Source organism: Medicago truncatula, chromosome 5 (assembly GCF_003473485.1).
Source record: "Medicago truncatula cultivar Jemalong A17 chromosome 5, MtrunA17r5.0-ANR, whole genome shotgun sequence".
NCBI classification, from domain to species: Eukaryota; Viridiplantae; Streptophyta; class Magnoliopsida; order Fabales; family Fabaceae; genus Medicago; species Medicago truncatula.
The window spans coordinates 31,845,619-31,866,290 of NC_053046.1; the positions used below are offsets into that span (position 1 = coordinate 31,845,619).

At 31.6% G+C, this 20,672-nt stretch overlaps 3 protein-coding genes across 5 annotated transcripts; 1 reads left to right on the forward strand and 2 right to left on the reverse strand.

Moving 5' to 3' along the window:
* Window positions 1-333: 333 nt before the first annotated feature.
* On the reverse strand, window positions 334-3,449 carry LOC25494846 (protein CHUP1, chloroplastic). Of its 3 annotated transcripts, none has more exons than XM_039834065.1 (5): window positions 2,607-3,449; window positions 1,996-2,312; window positions 1,790-1,901; window positions 692-829; window positions 334-621 (listed from the first exon to the last, which is right to left on the reverse strand). In XM_039834065.1, exons 1-5 carry the CDS (start codon window positions 3,237-3,239, stop codon window positions 571-573), a joined length of 1,251 nt encoding a protein of 416 aa, XP_039689999.1. In that variant the 5' UTR covers window positions 3,240-3,449; the 3' UTR covers window positions 334-570. The 3 variants fall into 3 exon arrangements, with proteins under 3 accessions (XP_039689999.1, XP_039690000.1, XP_024640707.2); XM_039834066.1 differs by having other exon boundaries at window positions 334-606; window positions 2,607-3,448; XM_024784939.2 differs by having other exon boundaries at window positions 334-613; window positions 2,607-3,448.
* A 3,874-nt stretch (window positions 3,450-7,323) lies between these two features.
* On the forward strand, window positions 7,324-10,609 carry LOC11411092 (putative disease resistance protein RGA1). The gene has a single exon (XM_003615701.3). It carries the CDS (start codon window positions 7,410-7,412, stop codon window positions 10,449-10,451), a length of 3,042 nt encoding a protein of 1,013 aa, XP_003615749.3. The 5' UTR covers window positions 7,324-7,409; the 3' UTR covers window positions 10,452-10,609.
* A 282-nt stretch (window positions 10,610-10,891) lies between these two features.
* LOC11409954 (potassium transporter 1) lies at window positions 10,892-16,352 on the reverse strand. The gene is made up of 9 exons (XM_003615702.4): window positions 16,177-16,352; window positions 15,858-16,101; window positions 14,820-15,065; window positions 13,938-13,988; window positions 13,597-13,857; window positions 13,102-13,154; window positions 12,887-13,001; window positions 12,548-12,802; window positions 10,892-12,157 (listed from the first exon to the last, which is right to left on the reverse strand). Exons 1-9 carry the CDS (start codon window positions 16,219-16,221, stop codon window positions 11,163-11,165), a joined length of 2,265 nt encoding a protein of 754 aa, XP_003615750.2. The 5' UTR covers window positions 16,222-16,352; the 3' UTR covers window positions 10,892-11,162.
* Window positions 16,353-20,672: the final 4,320 nt, after the last annotated feature.

A 20,672-nucleotide genomic window follows, 5' to 3' on the forward strand; every position in this document is an offset into this window, starting at 1 on the left:
TTTCAATGGTAAAATTAACATCATTTACTAAGATACTCTTATTAACATGTAGTTAGTGAAATAGTTAAGTTGGATGAAATTTAATAAATAAGGATATAATGATGGAAAAAATAAATGAATGTTGCATTAGTATTTGTAAAGCGACAATTATTTTGATAAAAAGAAAAAATGCGAGATTATTATTGTGAGACGGAGGGAGTAATCTGTAGCATATAATTTATGACACAATTCACTTCAAAATTACATAAATATACGAGCGATCAGTTTAGAGTTTAGTAGTAAGAGTTCGATCATCTATATAACTTTTAGACAATTGTAAAGCAACGATTAATGTCACTTAATAAATTTTAGAAATTACATATAAATAGAAGAACATATACATGTTTGTAAACTCTGCTACTGATGTGTGAACAGAAAATAATAATTATTTCATCAAAAAAGAAAATAATAATTATGACAAAAACATTAATTTATGTTAAGATACATGTTTGTGACAAACTTTAACATGTTTGAGAGGATTGATGATGAGGTTACTATTGCTTGGTACAGCACAACCAACTTTCTTCAATTCTAGAAAAGTTTGTGTAGTGTCAGGATCAAAGCCACCTGCAAACTGAATGTCTTGATGGGTGATGAGTTGGATAAAAAAGTAAATGTCAAATTCAGAAAGTTCTGAGGAATGTTATTGTACCTGATGTACTCTGAATGCAAACTTAACTCCTTGTAATAAGAGGTTATTATTATCTTCATGCAAAGCTTCATGAGATTTTATTTCTTTAGTTATTCGTTTCATGAATTCCTTTGCTAGCCTCAGTGAACATAGCTTTATCTGCAAGTTATTAACATGATAAAGCCTTTCAATAGGTTTTTATGGTAAATAATAAGATACCCTTTTGAAACATGTATATCATAAAAGGTATAGATGATTCTGATGTTATTGTAGTGATACTATCTATATTATGTGACATGCATCAAACAAAATCATTCAATTGTGTCATGAACTATGATTAATTTCATTTTATGGATTGTTGGTTCAATTGTATACAATAAAGAATACAATAATATTGGAAAATGTAAGACCTCTAGACAATTGCTTTTTTAACATCTGAAACTTCCTAAAAACACATAAAATACTAAAATGTCCTCAGCAGTAGTTAACTACCGCTGACTTATAACTAGAAAACTGACGGTAGTTAACTACCGCTGGGCTTTTTAGTCTTTTTCATGTGTTTCTAGAAAATATTCAATGTCAGAACAACAGCCATCAGACCTCTAACCTCATCTAAAAATTTATAGTATGAGAGTCTATTCATTTGGGTTATCCACCAATTTATCCATGCACCTAGCCCAATAGTACTAGGTGTGATGGAGTGTGTTGAAAAAAACCAAGTCACGCATTGAAAATAGATAAACCATTTATTTGTTTTCGTGTTTGTACATCAATATCCATATGTTTTTTGTGAAGCTACTACTCTCAACAGCTTCGTAAAAATCATGTCAAATGGTCAATGGGACGTGATAATTTTGGTCCAACTGCCAAACCAAACAACCACAAAGTTTTTAAGAGTGTCACTTCTCACCTTATTAATCATAGAGATGAGTTGGACCCAATAGAAAAAAAAAAAAATCATATTTTGTGATTTCACATAAGCTTGAGTTTAAGCAAAATTAACCAATTCAAAATATTTTTCTTCATAATCTTTAGGACACTAGACACATATAAATGCAAGCATTTTTTTTAATGTTTTATAGTGATCTATAATGCATAAACAAGGTATGAATTTCTTACCTGACCAACAAGGCCAGTGTCCATCATCCACTCCCAAGGGATATGAAAATTCCTATATTTCTTACTTGAACTCTCCCTTATCCTCTCTTTACTACTTACACTTCCCTCCAACCTGCAAAATTTTAAAAGCAAAACTTTCAATTAATTCTAAGTATTGCTCAAAAACTTTAGTTAAACTCAACTCTACAATTTTTGTACATGCTCGCCTGTCTTGTAATGCTTGTATCCTTTTCAGGGCCATAGAAATTGGCTCTTTTGGATTATCCTCATATGATGAAACTTCTGATTCAAGATTCTTTAGTTCTCTATAGTTACAAGCAGCTTCTCTTAATGCATCTACTTTTTGTTCTGGCCATTGTGGAAAATGCTTTAAGACTGATCTTTCATCTACCAGTGTTGATAATTCTCCATCAAGCCATTTGATGAATGTTTCCACCTCAGATATATCTGCATATGAAGCTGATTCTACTTGTTTGATTAAGAAACTGATGAATTCTTTTTGGCTTTGAACTTCTGATTTTATCTGTCAAAAAAATGTATCAAGTATCAATAAAAGAGTGTTCATTGTTTTATAGTTAAAGCCTTGCTTGGATTGGTTTCTTTGAGCTTATCTATTGGAATAAGTACTTGTGAGATTATTTCGGAGAGCTTATGGAAACATCTTATTACATGTCCATAAGTTAATGGATTTAAATTGTTTTATATGATTAATACTTATGCTATAAGCATTAGTTTAAACTGTTTATCCAAACAGGCCTAAAGATTTAACATTAGAAAATTTTGAAGCTAAATATGAGAAGTTTGGAACTAAACTTACAGCTGAAAGATGTTTTGACCGATTTTCGATTTCCTCAATCATGTTTCTGGTGAATGCTACTGCAGGAATTCCATTGTGATGAGTTTTGTTTTCAATGTTGGCATCTTTTCGTGTAAGCGAACGATACAATTCGATTACTTCTGGCACACGACGAACTGTTTTCAAACCGATAGACGATTTTGATGGTGTTGGAGGTGGTGGAGGTGCTGCTGTTGGCTGCATTTTCATTCCCTTCTCATTTTTATGTGAAGGTGAAAAAAGAGTAGAAGCAGGTTTTGGAGGAGGAGTTGGTGGCAAAACTATTGATGACTTTTCCTTTCTAGGTGAAGTTGATGAGTCTTGAAAATCTTGATTTTCTGAACTCTTTTCACACATGATTGCTTGAAGTGCAGGTTTAAGTGTATGGTGTGAATCTGAATTGTTATCATCTATGGATTTTTGTATCTTTTTCCATAGTATGGTTTTTCTCTCCATATTGTGTGCTTTGAGTGAAATTATCTGTGATTTTAAACGAGATACTTCTTCTTTAAGTTCTTGGTTTTCTTTCTGTAGTAACTCATTTCTAGCCATGTGAATTTCAAGTCTTTTTTTGAAAGATGTTGTGATCTCAGACTCATTCTCTACCTGCAACATTTTCTCTCCTTTTTTCACTCTATAACATGGTTATCAATTTGATATCTTGTACACTGATTTTTGTTATATATTTGGTCTTGTTTTTGAAGTAAGGTTGGTATGTCTTGGAGTTAAATATCCAAGAATGCCCTCTATGGTACTAATAAAGGTAAATCATCATTTAGATTCTTAAATATGTGAGATGCTTTTATAATTGTCTCTGAATGTATATTTTGTTGGTTAGTTTAGTACTCGAATATGTCTTTTGTTATTTGATCCATTAAAATACTGATAAAAAATATGTTTAGGGATGTTTTAGTAATTTTGATATATTCAAAAATAATAGTGATAGGGTCTCACATATTTCTAAAAATGAATGTTTACACTATTAATAGTGACCTTATGGGCCTATTGGGAACAATGGTATTGATAGAGTAATTTGGACATTTCACATAAATTTAATGCTATTTGACATGAAGATTAATTATGATGCCTTTGTAAGAAAATTTATAAGTGATTGAAGATTACTTTGGTTTGCTGGCAGCAATAGTATGTGAAAGCTGCCTTTAGAGTGTCATGTTAGGTACAACATTAAATATGTTGGTCAAATTTAATGCTATTGTTTCTAGATTAATCTATGTGAGGTGAGAGATTTCTTGCTCTCTAATTTGTTATTATGTCAAAACTTTTTTAGGTTAGTGGTACATCTATAGTGTAGAAGTTGTTTAAGTGAGGTTTTAGTTAGTATATATGCTTGTCTCATTTCTACTTTGAATCTTGTTCCCTTTTCTTCAATTGAATTTGATTTAGAATTCATAAGTTATAGTACATGTGATGTGGTCCAAAAAAACTAGTCGGTATACTGAATGGTTGAAAGTCCTAACTTACCTAGATGGAACTCTTTTTCAATGTGTTTGGTTTCAATGTGGAAAGTATTAACAATGACTTTATTTTCCCCTTATGTCAAACATCATTGTAGTTTTGTGTAAGGATGAAAATCAATTCTTAGACAAGTTGAGATATTGCACATGTGTTATTTTTTTTAGATTGATTCTGATAAAGCATATGTTTGTTTTCGCAGTAGAAAATTGATTGAGGTGTGTTATCTTTTAAACTAGGGTTTGTAGCTTCAACGTATAATTTTTTTATCTCACTTTAAATATCATAACCAAACACAAATAATTTTTTTTTCATATTATGAAAATCAATTCTAACACAAAGAAACTTATTTTTTGAGTAAAAAGAATTAAATATAAACTAATTTGTTGCTCCTTCAAACACAATATAGCTTCATTGTGATAGTTGTCTTTCATTTCACACTGATTACACTTCTTGTAGTTGAGTGGCATTTGGCTTATTCTTTGCTTGTGAAACAATGAAAAGAGTGGTAGGAAAAATGTGTCTCATTCAGTGATGTTTATTGAAGAGTAAATATTTTCATAATGACTACTACGTCATACCAAACCAGATTCTTATGATATTTACATTTTTATATTTTTTTTGTTTTATTTTTTAATTTAATATGTTGTTTCAAAGCCTCTTCTAAACTCTTTTATTTTTCTTTCATCCTACTCCTTCTATAGTTGAACATTACCACCCCTACACACCGAAAGTGTGAATTTGATGTAGATTGGTTTTCTGTGACATGTTGAGGCCTACTATACTTTAGGTGAAGAACGTGACTAAATTTTTCAAGTTTAAAGTGTTGTTCAAACTTTCATAACAAATCATTTTTTCATCTCTTGAATCTTGATTAAATCTTGGTATCCGACCTAATAGTTGATTAACTCGAAAGGTCTAATCTAATTGTTCATTTGTGGAGGCCATTTAAACACACACAAAATTGAGAGGTTCTTATAATATTTTAGACATTCATTCAAAATTTCTAATGATACACATGAATCGACTTAAAAGCAGAGACCAAAAGTAGCAATGTAAAACTTTTGGAGAACCAAAACTCTAAAAAAAAAATTAAAGGGACTAAAAAGAAAAGATAGAATATTAGTAGGGACCAAAAAATGTTTAGCCCAAAAATAAAATAATGTTAATTGAAAGACATTTTAAGAATAACATTGTTAAATAAAGTAAAACTAACATAACAATTTATATACCAACAATTGGTATTTAAAAAAATATTAAGTAAAAATAATTAGTTTTCAACCTTTTTCAGATGTAATTTTATTTTAGCAATTTCTTTTTCCACACTACTTTATTATCACGCGTCCTACTGAATTCTGAAAATACCTCCGTTCGGATTATATAGTCTGAATGATTTTTTGAAGGTTTTCATATTATAAAATTTGAAACCTCTAAAAATCCAGAAAAAATACAGAATTTTGCACTGATTCATCCAAAACGTGTAAATGTACAGTTTGAAAAATACTATCTGAAAACTCTAATAATATTTCATATTACATATTCAGAATTGTGTCAAACTCCCAAAAGACCATTTCAAAGATAAATTACAGTGTATGATAATGAAATTTAACCAACAGGTTAACAAAATCGCAATGAGAAGACACAAAGCAGAATTGAATCAAAGAAATTGAGATGGAGGAAAGACCCAATCCAAGAAGAAGACAGCAAAGAAAATTGAATGTATTTTCTATAGAAAGTGAATAGAGAGAAAGAAAAAAAAAAAAAAAAAAAAAAAGCTAGAATGCAAAAGAAAGGGGAAAAAGAGAAAATTGGATTTTCTCAAGAAAATGCAGCGGAAAATATCTTTTAAGGTGGATACCAGATTAGCTCTTATACCATGTTATAAAACATGATATACATAGAAGGAACAAGAGAAAACTCAAAAAATCTTTCTATTTATGATAAATGTAAATGTTACAAATGATAAGAGAGACATCTCAAAAAAGAGAATAGATGGACTAGTGAGTAAATGAAATAATAGCATAGTGGATATTTTTCCTTAAAAAAAAGCATAGTGGATATTTTCTTATTAATCAAAGTTTTCCTTAATCTGAACTTTGTTTTAGGAGACCTTAATTTGTACTTATAAAACTATTTTGAAAGACATGTATTTTGAAGAGAGGGAGTAGGTGATAATGTAAGCATTGAATGCAGTTTGAACAAGTCAAAGACAAAGTGTGTTTGGTGGGGAATGTAATGTTATGAGGGAATTCAAATATTTTGCGGTGAATTTTATGTTTGGATAATAATTTGAAGAATTTTCAAAATGATGGGAATTTATGAAGTATTTTGTTCAAGTTCAATTTAAAGAATTTCAAATGACACCTCAATTTAGGTGAATTTCAAATGATTGAAATTTGACCTCAATTTTTTCAAAATTTTCAATTTGACCTCAATAAATTTCCAAAAAATTATAAATTGACCCCTTAAATTTTTCAAAAATTATAATTTGACCCCTCAAAAATTTTTAAATTTACAAATTGACCCCTAATTTTAATTTTCAAATTTGGCCCAAAATTTATAAAATTTATAGAAATTTTTTATTACTCCACCCAAACAAAAGTATTGAAAAATGAAAGAAATTTAATCGAATCATTTAAATTGCCTAAAATTTAAATTCTTTAAAATTGTATAAAAATACTTGTACAAATATAATTTCTTTAGACGTTATTGAGGTTCACATTATTCATCTATGTAGCAACCAATTTTGATGTCTTTGAGACAATTACATAACATGAGTACCATTGAAACTCTCTTTTAAACTCTCTCTAACACTCACTATTTTATTTAATGAGATCGATATGTGTTCTACACTTTAAAAATAGGTCATACCTAAATGGCGAAAAAAACTCGTGAGTTTCACAAAATAAAAGAGTGAATGTTGAAAAGATAGTGTTCCAAAAACTTCTCATTAAATAACACCTTACAAAATCTAAATCAAAGTTATTATAGAGGCTCAATCAAAACTCATCCCAACAATTGTACAATCCAGTAGTATCTAATAAATGTGTGATGTAAAACTAGATTGTTTATTGGTGTTCAAGTATGAAAACAAAGAAAATGAGACAAAGAAAGTCAATAATGGACCCACAATGATAAATTTGTGATTGAAAATCTGTGTCCTACAAACATCCCAATCTCCTAATCCTAATGGAACCTTGCAAGTTGCATCAATTATTGAATTTTGTATATACCAATTACATTTTTTCTCACCGTTCTTCTTTTTACTACAACACTTCTCATATTTTCAACTCTTTCTTTTCTGAAAAAAAAATGGCTGAAGCTTTACTTGGTGTTGTGTTTGAAAATCTACTATCTCTTGTTCAAAATGAATTTGCAACCATTTCTGGAATCAAGTCCAAGGCTCTAAAGCTATCAACCACCTTAGATTTGATCAAGGCCGTTCTTGAAGATGCTGAGAAGAAACAAATAACAGACCGCTCTATAAAGGTATGGCTTCAACAACTCAAAGATGCAATCTACATACTAGATGATATTCTTGATGAGTGTTCCATTCAATCCACTCGACAAAAGGGCATATCTTCTTTTACATTAAAGAATATCATGTTTCGCCATAAAATTGGCACTAGGTTTAAAGAAATTACAAACAGATTCGATGATATTGCTGAAAGTAAAAACAAGTTTCTTCTACAAGAATGTGTTGCTGTTAGGGAAAGGTCAATCAATGTGGCTGAATGGCGTCAAACTAGCTCTATTATTGCTGAACCAAAAGTATATGGTCGAGAAGATGATAAAGAGAAGATTGTCGAGTTTCTTCTCACCCAAGCAAAGGGCTCTGACCTCCTTTCCATCTATCCAATTGTTGGCTTAGGTGGTATTGGGAAAACAACTCTTGCTCAATTAGTTTATAATGATCACCGGGTGAGTGACAATTTTGATACAAAAATTTGGGTTTGTGTTTCTGAGGCTTTCTCTGTTAACAAAATTTTGTGTACTATTATAGAATCTTTTTCAAGAGAAAAGTGTGATGCCTTAGATTTAGATGTTATACAACGACAAGTGCAAGAATTGTTGGAAGGTAAAAGATATTTGCTTGTTTTGGATGATGTGTGGAACAGAAATCAAGAACTGGAATTTGGATTAAGCCAAGAGAAATGGAATAAGTTGAAATCCGTGTTGTCAACTGGATCCAAAGGTTCATCCATTTTAGTCTCCACTCGTGATAAGGATGTTGCTGAGATCATGGGAACATGCCAAGCTCATCATTTGTCTGGTCTATCTGAATATGAATGTTGGTTGTTGTTCAAACAATATGCATTTCGACATGATAGAGAGCAGCAGACTGAGCTTGTCACAATAGGAAAAGAGATAGTAAAGAAGTGTGGGGGATTGCCTCTTGCAGCACAAGCATTGGGAGGCCTAATGTGCTCAAGGAGTGGAGAAAAAGAATGGCTTGAAATTAAAGATAGCAGGATTTGGTCTTTACCGAATGAGAATTCTATTTTGCCTGCTTTAAGGTTGAGCTACTTTCATTTAAACCCAACCTTAAAACAATGTTTCACTTTTTGTGCCATGTTTCCCAAAGATATAGAAATCATGAAGGGAGATTTAATTCATCTCTGGATCGCCAACGGATTTATATCATCAAGGGAAAATTTAGAGGTAGAAGATGTTGGAAATATGATTTGGAATGAATTGTGCCAAAAGTCATTTTTCCAAGAAATCAAGATGGTCGATGATTCAGGAGGCATTTCTTTCAAGTTGCATGATCTTGTCCATGATCTTGCTCAATCAATTATAGGATCGGAGTGTTTGATTTTGGACAATACAAACATAACTGACCTGTCAAGAAGCACACACCATATTGGTTTAGTATCTGCAACACCGTCATTATTTGACAAGGGTGCTTTCACAAAAGTTGAATCGTTGCGAACATTGTTTCAGATAGGTTTTTACACCACAAGATTTTATGATTACTTCCCAACCTCTATACGGGTTTTACGCACAAACTCTTCCAATTTATCATCGCTAAGTAATTTAATTCATTTGAGGTACTTGGAGCTGTTCGATTTCCATGACATAAAAACCCTACCTGACTCAATTTATAGCTTGCGTAATTTGGAAATCTTGAAACTGAAACATTTTTCTAAACTTCGTTGTCTACCGGAACACTTGACTTGCTTACAAAATCTCAGACATCTTGTTATTGAAAATTGTGATGCATTGTCCCGTGTGTTCCCTAACATTGGTAAATTATCTTCCCTAAGAACATTAAGTAAACACATTGTCCGTTTAGAGATTGGATACAGCTTGGCAGAATTACATGATCTAAAGCTAGGGGGAAAACTAAGCATTACTTGCCTAGAAAATGTTGGAAGTTTGTCTGAAGCTCGAGAAGCCAATCTGATAGATAAAAAAGAACTTCAGGAAATATGCTTCTCATGGAACAACAGGCGTAAAACCAAGACACCTGCTACTAGCACCGAGGAAATACTTGAAGTGCTTCAACCTCACTCAAATCTCAAGATCTTGAAAATACATGGCTATGACGGATTGCACCTCCCATGTTGGATCCAAATTCAAAGTAGTTTAGCTGTTCTTAGACTTTCTTATTGCAAAAACTGTGTGCGGCTTCCATCACTTGCTAAATTACCATCTCTCAAAAAACTCCAATTATGGTATATGGATAATGTGCAGTATGTGGATGATGAAGAATCAAGCGATGGTGTGGAGGTTAGGGGTTTCCCATCTCTGGAGGAGCTGCTTTTAGGTAATTTACCTAACTTGGAACGGTTGTTGAAAGTGGAAACAGGGGAGATTTTTCCCCGCCTTTCTAAGTTGGCCATCGTTGGTTGCCCTAAACTTGGGTTGCCACACCTTTCATCGTTTAAAGAACTCATTGTAGATGGATGTAACAATGAGTTGCTGGAGTCAATCTCTAGTTTCTACGGCCTAACTACCCTTGAGATTAATAGAGGTGAAGATGTGACATATTTTCCAAAAGGGATGTTGAAAAACCTGACCTGTCTTCGAACTTTGGAAATATCTGATTTCCCAAAAGTGAAAGCATTGCCAAGTGAAGCCTTCAACCTAGCTTTGGAGCATCTTGGTATCCATCACTGTTGTGAGCTTGACTCATTACCAGAACAACTTTTTGAAGGTCTACGATCCCTTCGAACCATGGAGATTGCTTTCTGTGAAAGATTGAGATGCTTGCCAGAAGGTATTCGCCACCTCACATCACTTGAGGTTCTGACAGTTTATGGTTGCCCAGCTGTAGCAGAGCGATGTAAGGAAGAAATAGGAGAGGACTGGGACATGATAGAACACATTCCAAAATTATCTATTAATTAGATTGAAGAAGAAGAAACTTTTGACCAACATTGATTCCATTACAATATGCCAAATAATATAGAATCATTTGTATATTAAGACCATGTATATTCCAATCACTGCAATATTCCAAATAATATAGTTGATGGCTACTTTGGGAGTGCGACAAGTTTTTAAAATGACAATTGGTTTTCTTTTTCAAACATTATCGTTATTAATTACCTTATTTGCTAATTCTGAACTATAGTTTCTATAATGTCAGGTGCTGGTTATGTTAGACATTAGTAAGGGAACATTAAGTTCACTATAAATACAATTTTTATACAACAAGATCAGATGAAATTTTCATGAAAGGGTTAACTTGAGAATAACCGTACAATCTAATTACATCATAAATATATACATGAAAATAGAGAATATTTACATTTACATAGAAGAAAATAAAGGAAATAACATCTCAATAAATATAAATGAAGTATTTTAATGATTGTGTCATATCTCAGTAGCTACATTTCAACAAAAGTACAAGTATATATATTCTACTTTTTGAAACACTTTTTGAATTACATTCTTAGATACAGAATCAAAGACTCTTTAGAGATCAATGATGAAAAACCTAGAACCTAATGATCTTGATCATTGGCTAGTAGAAGTCATTGTTAATGTTTATGACCAACATTTACAAACTAAATCTATTCTTTTCTATGCAAATATCTCAGTATAAGGTTAGAGTTATACATGGTAAACCATACCGACTTCTAGCAAAGAAGTATGAACTACTTCCAACATAATATCAGGTTCTCTGCAATTTTTGCTTAGAAAAGCATAAACAACATCTATTCCAAATTTCTTTAAAATGGAAGATGATTTTTTTGCCTCTGCATAGGAATGCCCAACTATATAAGTAATACCTGATTCTTTGGCTTTTAAAATCTGCAATGACTCGACTTTATAGGACTCGTCTTGAAGTTGTTGGCCGTCACATGAAAATGCTAAAGAATTCTTTTCAGAATGTGACCAATTCAATTTCAAAGTGTGTTGTGAAGCACCAAGATCTTCCGCATTTAAGTTTCTTCCATCATCTATAGTCAATTCATTTGTTTGTTCTTGAACACAGTCTTCTGATTCTATAAACTGTATTATTGCAGATACCAATTTATTATCAAAATTGTAATTCTCTTGTTGTATGTCTTTGTAACCGTATCGGACAATGCACCGAAACATGTAGAACTCCTTCGGACCAATCCTGCTGATGACTAATCTTTCACTTTCACTGACATAAGGAACTTGAACTGATTTAGCACATACAAAAACTAACACCTGATGGAATGCTGGTAAATTTGTAATAAAATGACCAAAAATAGCCGGGATACCGGAAGCAAGATTAGTGAAAATGAGACCGATTCCTGGGACACGGACCATGCCTAAACAAGGTCCTAATGATAACATCTTGCTCATCGAGACCTTGTTTTCAACATCAAATTTGTGTTTCTTCATTGTTCCATAATTCCATGTGAACATTATGGCCATAAAAATGAAAGAGAGCGAAATTGGGATCCATCCTCCTTCAGGGATTTTGCAGACAGAAGCTGAGATGTAAAGAAGTTCAATAGATCCAAACAATAGGAAACATGTAAGTGCTTTTATTATCCCTTGTTTCCAAACAATTATAATTATTAGCGTCATCAAACATGTTGTCACAAACATAACAGTGGTGATAGCCAACCCTGGAAACCAAGAAAAATAGTTTAAATTTAGTTTTCAATACTTCAAGTATCATATAATAAGTAAACTTAAGAGTAAACAGTCATTTTCCCTAAATGTATGAAGCTTAATCACAATAGCAACGATTGTATCCGAATTACAAAATTATCCCTAAAGCGTCTTTTGTCTGTAATTTTATGGACCAAATTGACTACTTGATGATAGATTCTAGAACTATACTAATTAATGGAAGATACATTTGATGATGAAACGGACTAATGAAAGACAAGTTTATGTAGTTTTTTATTTTATTTTTATAATTTGATACATTAGAGACTATTGTGACATCGCCTCACATATTTTAGGATAAAAATGATTGATTAATCTAAACACAATGGAAAAGGATATCATACCATATGCATGACCCATCATGTTTGTATCCCTAAGGCCAATTGTGACAGCTAAACAAAGGCACATTAATATCCAATTGACTTCTGGAACATAAATCTGTCCATATATTTTGCTAGAAGTATGAACAATCTTGACTCGAGGAAAACAATTTAATGCACAGCATTGGCTTATGATGGAAAAAGTTGCAGAAATCACTGCTTGACTTCCTACAACAGCAGCAAAAGTGGCCACTATAAAAACTGGCCAAAATACAGCTTCTGCAGAAAAATAGTAGCACTGTTACCCTAGAGTTATCATAAATAATATCGATATATTTGTGGTTTATTAAAGTGAATTCTTGCCTGGTATGGCTTTGTAGAAACTTCTCTCAATGTCATAATGGTGCTTAGAGAGAAATGCAGCCTCACCCATATATGCCAAAATCAGGCAGGGATATACTAAACATGTGAAAGCTATCTGAGATTTACGTGTAACTGTTAAATCAGATTTCATTTTTGTATGCTAAACTAATATACTTGTGATCAATATTGTTAATTATTGTATACTTTTAATTTACCTTTATTGAGAGTGCAGAAAAATGACCCATGTCAGCATACATTGTCTCCACACCTGCGACAGTATCACGTAGGAAAATTAATCTCATAGCTCTTTAGCTGCAAGAGAAATGATATTTTGTACAACCAAATTTAGACAATTTTTGTGACTTTTTTTAAGTGTTCAAATAGGTGATTAATTACGTTTAGTATATGATTAATAGATATATCAGGTGTCAAAACTTATTAACCACCAACATAACTTCATCAACCACAAATTTGGAAGTGGTTAGCCATAATTTTCAGTTAAGTACATACAAATTTATGGTTAATGCTGTTACATTGATAGTCAATGAGTTTTCACATATAGTATATCCATGAACCACCTACTGAACGCAATTAACCACTTATTTGAAGTGTGTTAACCACTTAAAAAGTTGTTGCGAAAATTGTCTGAATTTGGTTGTTCAAATAACACAAGCTAGACAACTGTAATAAAATTGACTAACTTATATTACCTGTTATCGAAAGCACAACTCCACTTAATGACAACCATCCTTCGATGCCAGTGGTTTTGAGAAACCTAAACATATAGACTGGAGAAAGTGCACGATATACTTGTCGGTTCCATTGGAAAATATTGTATATACCAATACCACTGATACACAAAAGCCATGCTGCAACAACTGGGGCAAACATGAAGGCAACTCTATGTGTTCCATGATGCTGAATGGAGAAAAGGCCAACTAAAATGATACATGAGACTATAACAACATAATCTGCGCAATACATAGTGTAGAGTTTCAAAATTATGCATTGAATAGACATAATGGTAATGATCGAAGTTCGGTTGGCTTACTGTCATGGAGTTGGTTGATCTTAACTTGAACTCCTGAAACTGCTGAAAATACTGAAATGAGACATGAGAAGGATGGTCATAGATCGAAAAGGATAAACAGTACAATTATTTATTCTCTGTAAACACCGAAATACTATAATGATCAACTCTTGAATCAGTATATTCTCTGTAAACAGTACAGTTATTTATTCTGAAATGTACTTTTGTCTAATCACATTAATGATGAATAATGAATTCTAGCAATTAGTAATCAGCTAAAGCTATAATTTAAGGAATGCATGTGTGTATCTGTGACATTGCCAATGTTGTATAACATAGTTCATTTTGGTTCAAATATTATGTTTAGTCCCTGCAAAATCAAATGTTGTCAGTTCAAATATTATGTTTAAAAAAGCTGATGTTGTGGACCGAGGTACACACCATCATTTCCATGTAGATGACAATGCCACATGTCAACACCACATTGGATGATAGTGACATATAGCATGGCCACACGAAGCTGATATGCCATGTCTAACTCCTCGTTTTTACTGACGTGTTCTATTAGTGTTTGATGTGTGTCACTATTATCCAATGTGGTGTTGAAACATGACATAGTCATCCTACATGGGAAGGATGTCATTTAGTCGTATTTGCCACATCAGATATTTTAAATAGAAAGTTGACACTACGGACAAAAAACAAATACATGATTCTGTAAGGATGAAAAGAAAGAGAAAGAAAAAAAAAAGGTATTTATAGGGACTAAAACCAAAATTTGCTCTATTTATGGGGACAGAACACATATTCAAACCATTCTGTTTTTTATAAGACCAAACTCCCTTTTACTTGTACAACAAGTAACCCATAGATTAACAGAAGGGATGCTCCTGATCAAAGTACCTGATATTGCAGGAGTAATCACACCATCACCAATTGTCATGCAAGTTCCCAACAAAACAAAGATTAACAGTCCTTTCTGGAATCTAGGATGCTTTTCAAAGAACAGCTTCAAAAGAGAAGATTGCCATGTATCGGCAGAATCTTCTGTTGAATAAGCAGATAAAGTCTCATCTGTTGGTTGCTGATTAGGCAAAATGCTTAGTCTTGCATGTCTGCAGAGAAGTGAGTATAATGCAAATGTGCCTCCTGCAGTAAAATAAGGAACATAAGAAAGAAATTCTTAGATGCTCATGAACCAAAGAGATTGATCTTGATTTCTACCAATGGTTTCTTATATAACAAAATTATAACAATGTGTTCCCTTTTTATTTTTTGTTTTAAAATAGTCCCTTATTTTACAAATGTTACATTAAATTTATCCATTTTAAATTTTAAAACTATCCATTATTGTCCCATAAGTCCTAGCTCAACCGGTGAAAATGCCGAAATTGTTAGGCCGGACATCATGATCGAGATTCGAACCCCGGCACCTCCACTTTGTGTGTGTGAGTTTACGATGGCTTTACCATTTCTTCTATCTACCAAAAAAAAAACTACTCATTATTTTGTAAAAGCTATACCAAGGTGGTCCTCTCTGTAAAACAAAGAACAATTTCATTACCAAAAATACCAAAAGAAAATTGAAATCTAAAATAAAGATAAGGAACCAAAATTATTTAGTCTAAAATTAATCTTCAAATATTTATCTGTTAATTAAGTAATCATAGTAGACATCATGACAGAGAAGGAAAATTATGGCTCAAAATAATTATATAAAGTCAAAAAGAACAAATAACAGAATATACAATGCTTCTGAGTTCTGTCATCATTTTATTCATTTGGTAAAGCCAAAAAAACATCCAAATATCCTTTATGGGAGTTTTGGCTGAATAATAATGTGATTATAAAAATAATTGAGTTGACTTAATCAACTTAAAAGCCAAAGGAACTGAAAAGATACACACCAAAAGTACCAACATCAATGATTGAAGATTGTACCTTCTCCATTATCATCAGCAGACATGACAATGAAAACATATTTGAAGAGAGCAATAATAGTAAATGTCCAAAAGATAAATGAAAGCACTCCAAAAATTTCTTCATCATCTTCTTTAAGGCTCAATTTCCCTGAGAATGAGGTCTTGTATACATAAAGAGGAGAAGTACTTAGGTCACCATAAACTACTCCAAGACTTTGGTATGCTAGAGTCAGCACATTTAAACAAGATGTCCTCTTTAAATTCTGATACATGAAATGAAACCAAGCATAAGCTTTTATATGACAAATTTCATATATGAAATGCAAAAAAATGAGTACCTGGTGAGATATTCCTTGTTCTACAATTTGCTCAGAAGGATTCATTGTTGAAACATATATAGAAAATGAGGTAAGTTATGAAGAGAATGATGAGATAGAGAAATATATAGAAAATGAGTAATGGAAGAAGTGAAGTAGTAACAAGGCAAGTGGTGTGTGTGTCCAAAGAAGTTATAAAATGCATTCAATGCTCTTTTAACTTTCTTTTGTTGGACTTCATTAACCAACCTAACACCTTCCCCTTACTAGTGGTAAACAACTTTTTCTTAACTATTTCTTTCTGTTCAAATAGTATTTTTTCAAAACTAATGTACAGTGTTGAATTGAATTTGGATAAAGTAGATGTTACTGATTTCAATTATAAGTAACTTATTGTCATATGAGTAGAGATATAAACGATGATTTATATATTTTCAGATTTTAAGTTTTTAAAAAATAAAACTGTTTTTCCCTTTATGTCCTTTGTGCATAAGATTGATTTTTCTATTTTTGTTTCAATTTTCGAGTTTTACATGGAAAGTAGTCGGAATTAGGTCAAAAACTAAATAAAGTCGGACTAAAAATTATTCCCGCTAACAATTGAACTCGAATTCTCTTAATTCATCCTTAACTAAAACTCATTTAATACTTGAACCAAATTCCCAGGACTTTAAACAATGGATTGGAAGTCAACAATGGGCCATGTTGTTTGGTACTCATTTATATTGTGTGATTTGGTAAATACCTCTTTCCTTATTCATGTGTCAAGTAATTAGTCTCTAAAAGCAAACCGTTCCTTAAAATGGTCACTGAAACAGGATTGGAAAAAAGTTTTCATAAAAAATTGCAAACATAAAAAGAAAATCCGAGCATAAAGGGCTAGGATTCTAACCCTGAAAATGATGTGAATTTGTCTCCTTGTCGTCTAACAATACAAATTTCAAACCCCCACGGTACATTTGTAAAATAGTTGTAAAATAATTATTAATGTCACTTTAATTAATAAAAATATACATTTCTCAATTTTTTTAAATGTCTTAAATTGAAATATTATGTTAAAATTTAATACGATGCACTAAAAAATTTCATAAAAATGAAAATATTAAATAATATCGAACATTTTTTTTCCTCAAACATGATTGATCACCATCTTATTATATTACAAAAGTGGGACATATTGGTAGCTAAATATAAACATTGCACTATATGAATGTCTGGTTTTCATTGACCTTTATTACATCCAATTGAGGAAAGAACCAAATTTTCCACCAAACAAAGGTATGTGATTGAAGCCTTTTTTCTTTCTTTAATTTCATAATCCTATGCAAAGTTCCTTCCACAATGGAAATTCACTTAGGGCACCATGTTTTATTTAAAGAACAAAGTATGGTGAACCTGAATTAGGCACCCATAGTATGGTGTTAATTAATAAATTACCAAACAATAAAGATACTATGAAGACTTCATAGTATTACATTACTTTGTCTTGCAAATTGTATACTTCTTTTTAGGTAGTTGATGTTCCCATCTTTGTGTGGGTTAATTATAATATTGACGGTTCAACAATAATAAAAATAATTAAATATGTAATCCACTATACAACCAAACTGCGGGTGAGTTAAAAATAGTTTTTAGAAGATCAAATATCACTTATGTTAATCTTTCTCTCACTCACGTGCAATTCACATGCTACTTAATCTAATCCCAATCCATGATACACTTTATTATATATTTACTTCAGATGTGTTATGAAGTCGTAATAGGATAATGTTTGTATTCGATTAATACTTTTACACTATGTTTATTTTTAAGAAAAGATCATGAGGAGGAGAGAAAGTTGAGGGAAAGAAGCGGTTTTTATTATTTGGAAAACTCTGAAAAGGTTAAGGAAAGAAAGAATTAGCTTATTAAAAAGTTTTCCTCACAAAAATGGATAGAAAGGTTGAAAAACATCCTCATAGCTCAGTTGGTAGGGATATTGCATATTATATGCAGGGGTCGGGATTTCAACCTCAGACACTTCACTTCTCCACGATTAAATTGTGTAAGCTCTAGCCGCTAGGTTACTTGACAAAAAAAAAAAAAAAAAGTTGAGAAACACTCATATTTATTTTTTATTTTTCAATTTACCATCTTATTTTTTATTGTCTCACAATTGCATTGCTCCAATGCTCACTACTACACTTTCTTTTTCCATGGATATTGTATGTAGACAGAAAAGTATGCTTATATTGTTATAATATTTATTTATTTGTGTGTGTATATATATGAATAACTTTTCAGGTATTTATGTCAATTATTAAATATAGATTTTTCTTTCCTCTAACACTTTCTCTTCTTATACTAAACAACTAAAATAATTCCTTACTTTCTACTCTTTTTCTTTCTTCATGTAATCTTTCCTTTCACTTTCATTCTCCAACCAAATAAAGCCTTAGTTTTTTAGTTTTAAATTGATTTTTTATCTGTAAAAATGTGCACCACGTTAAATTGGTTTTTAGTTTTAAGTCATAAAATATATGCATCATTGCGTTATTTCCATCAAATCAAGTTAAAAAACTGCATACGTTGTGCTTATTGTTGAGTTGGTGTATTCAAATGTGAGTAGTCAATACATGTGTTCAAATACAAGGAGGCTCATTAATCTCTAATCCTCGTCGAAGGCGCACCACATCATACCTCATGCACGCCTCACCGCACAGGTGTGTTGGATCAATCTCTAACGACTTCATAACATGCCAGGTTTATAAGAGACAACTACAACATCCCCAATTATATAAGTGTGGCTTCACGCCACACCGAAGCTGCATTCATATTTTTACCATATTTCTACTCATTTTTTCTTTCTTAGTCACATAGTGACTTAGCGTCGGAGTATTAACATGTTTTATAAGTTCCGTTCACTTCATCAAAGAATCCCCTGCATCATATCGAAGAACATCTTTTATCTCATCGAAAATTGTCTTGTACAAGCACAAACACCAATTACTTGCACAATCTTTTCGTTGTGGAAAAAATTATAGTTCTTGTGAATAATTTTGAAACCTAGTGATTCATAAGGTTATCCACTCTCAATCAAGTCTCAACAACCAAATTATTGATTTTCTCCTTTTAAATGTAAGTCTAACCGTACATCAATTATGGCTCGTACATTGCATGTTTGAAGAGTAAGAGATGAGATTTTTTTTTTTTTATTTGGAATGTGAGAGTTTCAACTTTCAATTATGAAATTCCATAATTTAAAATTTTGAGAAAAAAAAATCAAAAAATAGAATAAGAGTATCTAAGTGATTTGACACAATTGATTGTGTTTTACCTAAGATGGAAGTATTCAGAGTGATAATTGAAACAATTCTTAACCCTTTTTACGTACTCTCTAACCGAAATTCAAATTAATCAAGTCTTAGCTTTTCAATAGAAATTGAAGGATTACAACAAAAAAATGAAAATTAGAAAAGATAATTTTAAGAAAAAAACTTATAACCCTTCGAAAAATAAAAACTATAAACTCATAAGTGTTTGATTTCTTGCTCATGCAAACATAACCATATAGGATAAACAAATAGAAATGGTAAATATCTAATGGTAACATTTTTCTTTCCGGCAACTACACTGAGAGCATCAATATCAAGACTTTAGCACATAAGAAGCATCCAACTCAAAAGATTCGTCTAATCATCCATAATGCGAGAGTCTTTTAACTTAAGTATCACATTAAATATTTTTATTTACTCAATATAAAACTCCTATTATATTTATGTTCGGAAATAATTTGATGCAAACGGTATTAAATTGAATGAAAAAGAACGATGATCGACGCCGACGAACCACTCACCAATGGAACCGGCTATGCCCCTGACTTTTCTCAAGAAACGAATTAAATGAAGGAACAAGTAAAATTTGAACTCAATGAAATAGAATTTTAATTCAATAAAATAACATTTTAATTCTCCATAGAATCCTAAGGAAAAATGATGCACATGTATAAATTTTGTGTAAAAATAAAATTATTAATTCTTCATTTAATGACAAATTTACAGTAACTTTTCTTTGAAGGAAAATTTACAGTAACTTAAAATGTAGGATATAATATAATGCATAGCCAACTTCAATAAATGTATCTCTCAAAAAAAAAAAACTTCAATAAATGTATCATCATCCATAGTTAAATACATATTTGTTCCTTTTTTTTGAATGAATTGTTCCTATGAGTATGACCAAGATTAAAATGGACCATCCTTTTTCTAGACCATCCTTTTTCTAGAGATGATATGAGGTCCTCCTTTTTTTTTAACCAAAACAAAGTTAACTATTATCATTAATCAATCAATGTTCAATATAAGAAGGATAAGAATAAAAAATACGGTGACTAACCCAAAAACAGACCGCCTTAGCTAAAATATGAACAACCATGTTCGCTTGTCTTCTAACAAATTTCACCTCAAAATTAAAATATAAAGATAACTGATAAATAATACTAAAAACAATAGCATCATACGAGGTCCTCCTAAGTTGGC

Coding starts and splice junctions, on each gene's coding strand:
- LOC25494846 (XM_024784939.2), bottom strand. CDS start 3,239: ATGTTGCAGGTAGAGAATGAGTCTGAGATCACAACATCTTTCAAAAAA. Junction 1,902..1,995: donor ATACAAGCATTACAAGACAG/GCGAGCATGTAC, acceptor AAAATTTTGCAG/GTTGGAGGGAAGTGTAAGTA. Junction 830..1,789: donor ACACTGGCCTTGTTGGTCAG/GTAAGAAATTCA, acceptor AATAACTTGCAG/ATAAAGCTATGTTCACTGAG.
- LOC11411092 (XM_003615701.3), top strand. CDS start 7,410: ATGGCTGAAGCTTTACTTGGTGTTGTGTTTGAAAATCTACTATCTCTT.
- LOC11409954 (XM_003615702.4), bottom strand. CDS start 16,221: ATGAATCCTTCTGAGCAAATTGTAGAACAAGGAATATCTCACCAG. Junction 13,989..14,819: donor GATTACTCCTGCAATATCAG/GTACTTTGATCA, acceptor GTCTCATTTCAG/TATTTTCAGCAGTTTCAGGA. Junction 13,858..13,937: donor GATCAACCAACTCCATGACA/GTAAGCCAACCG, acceptor TGTATTGCGCAG/ATTATGTTGTTATAGTCTCA.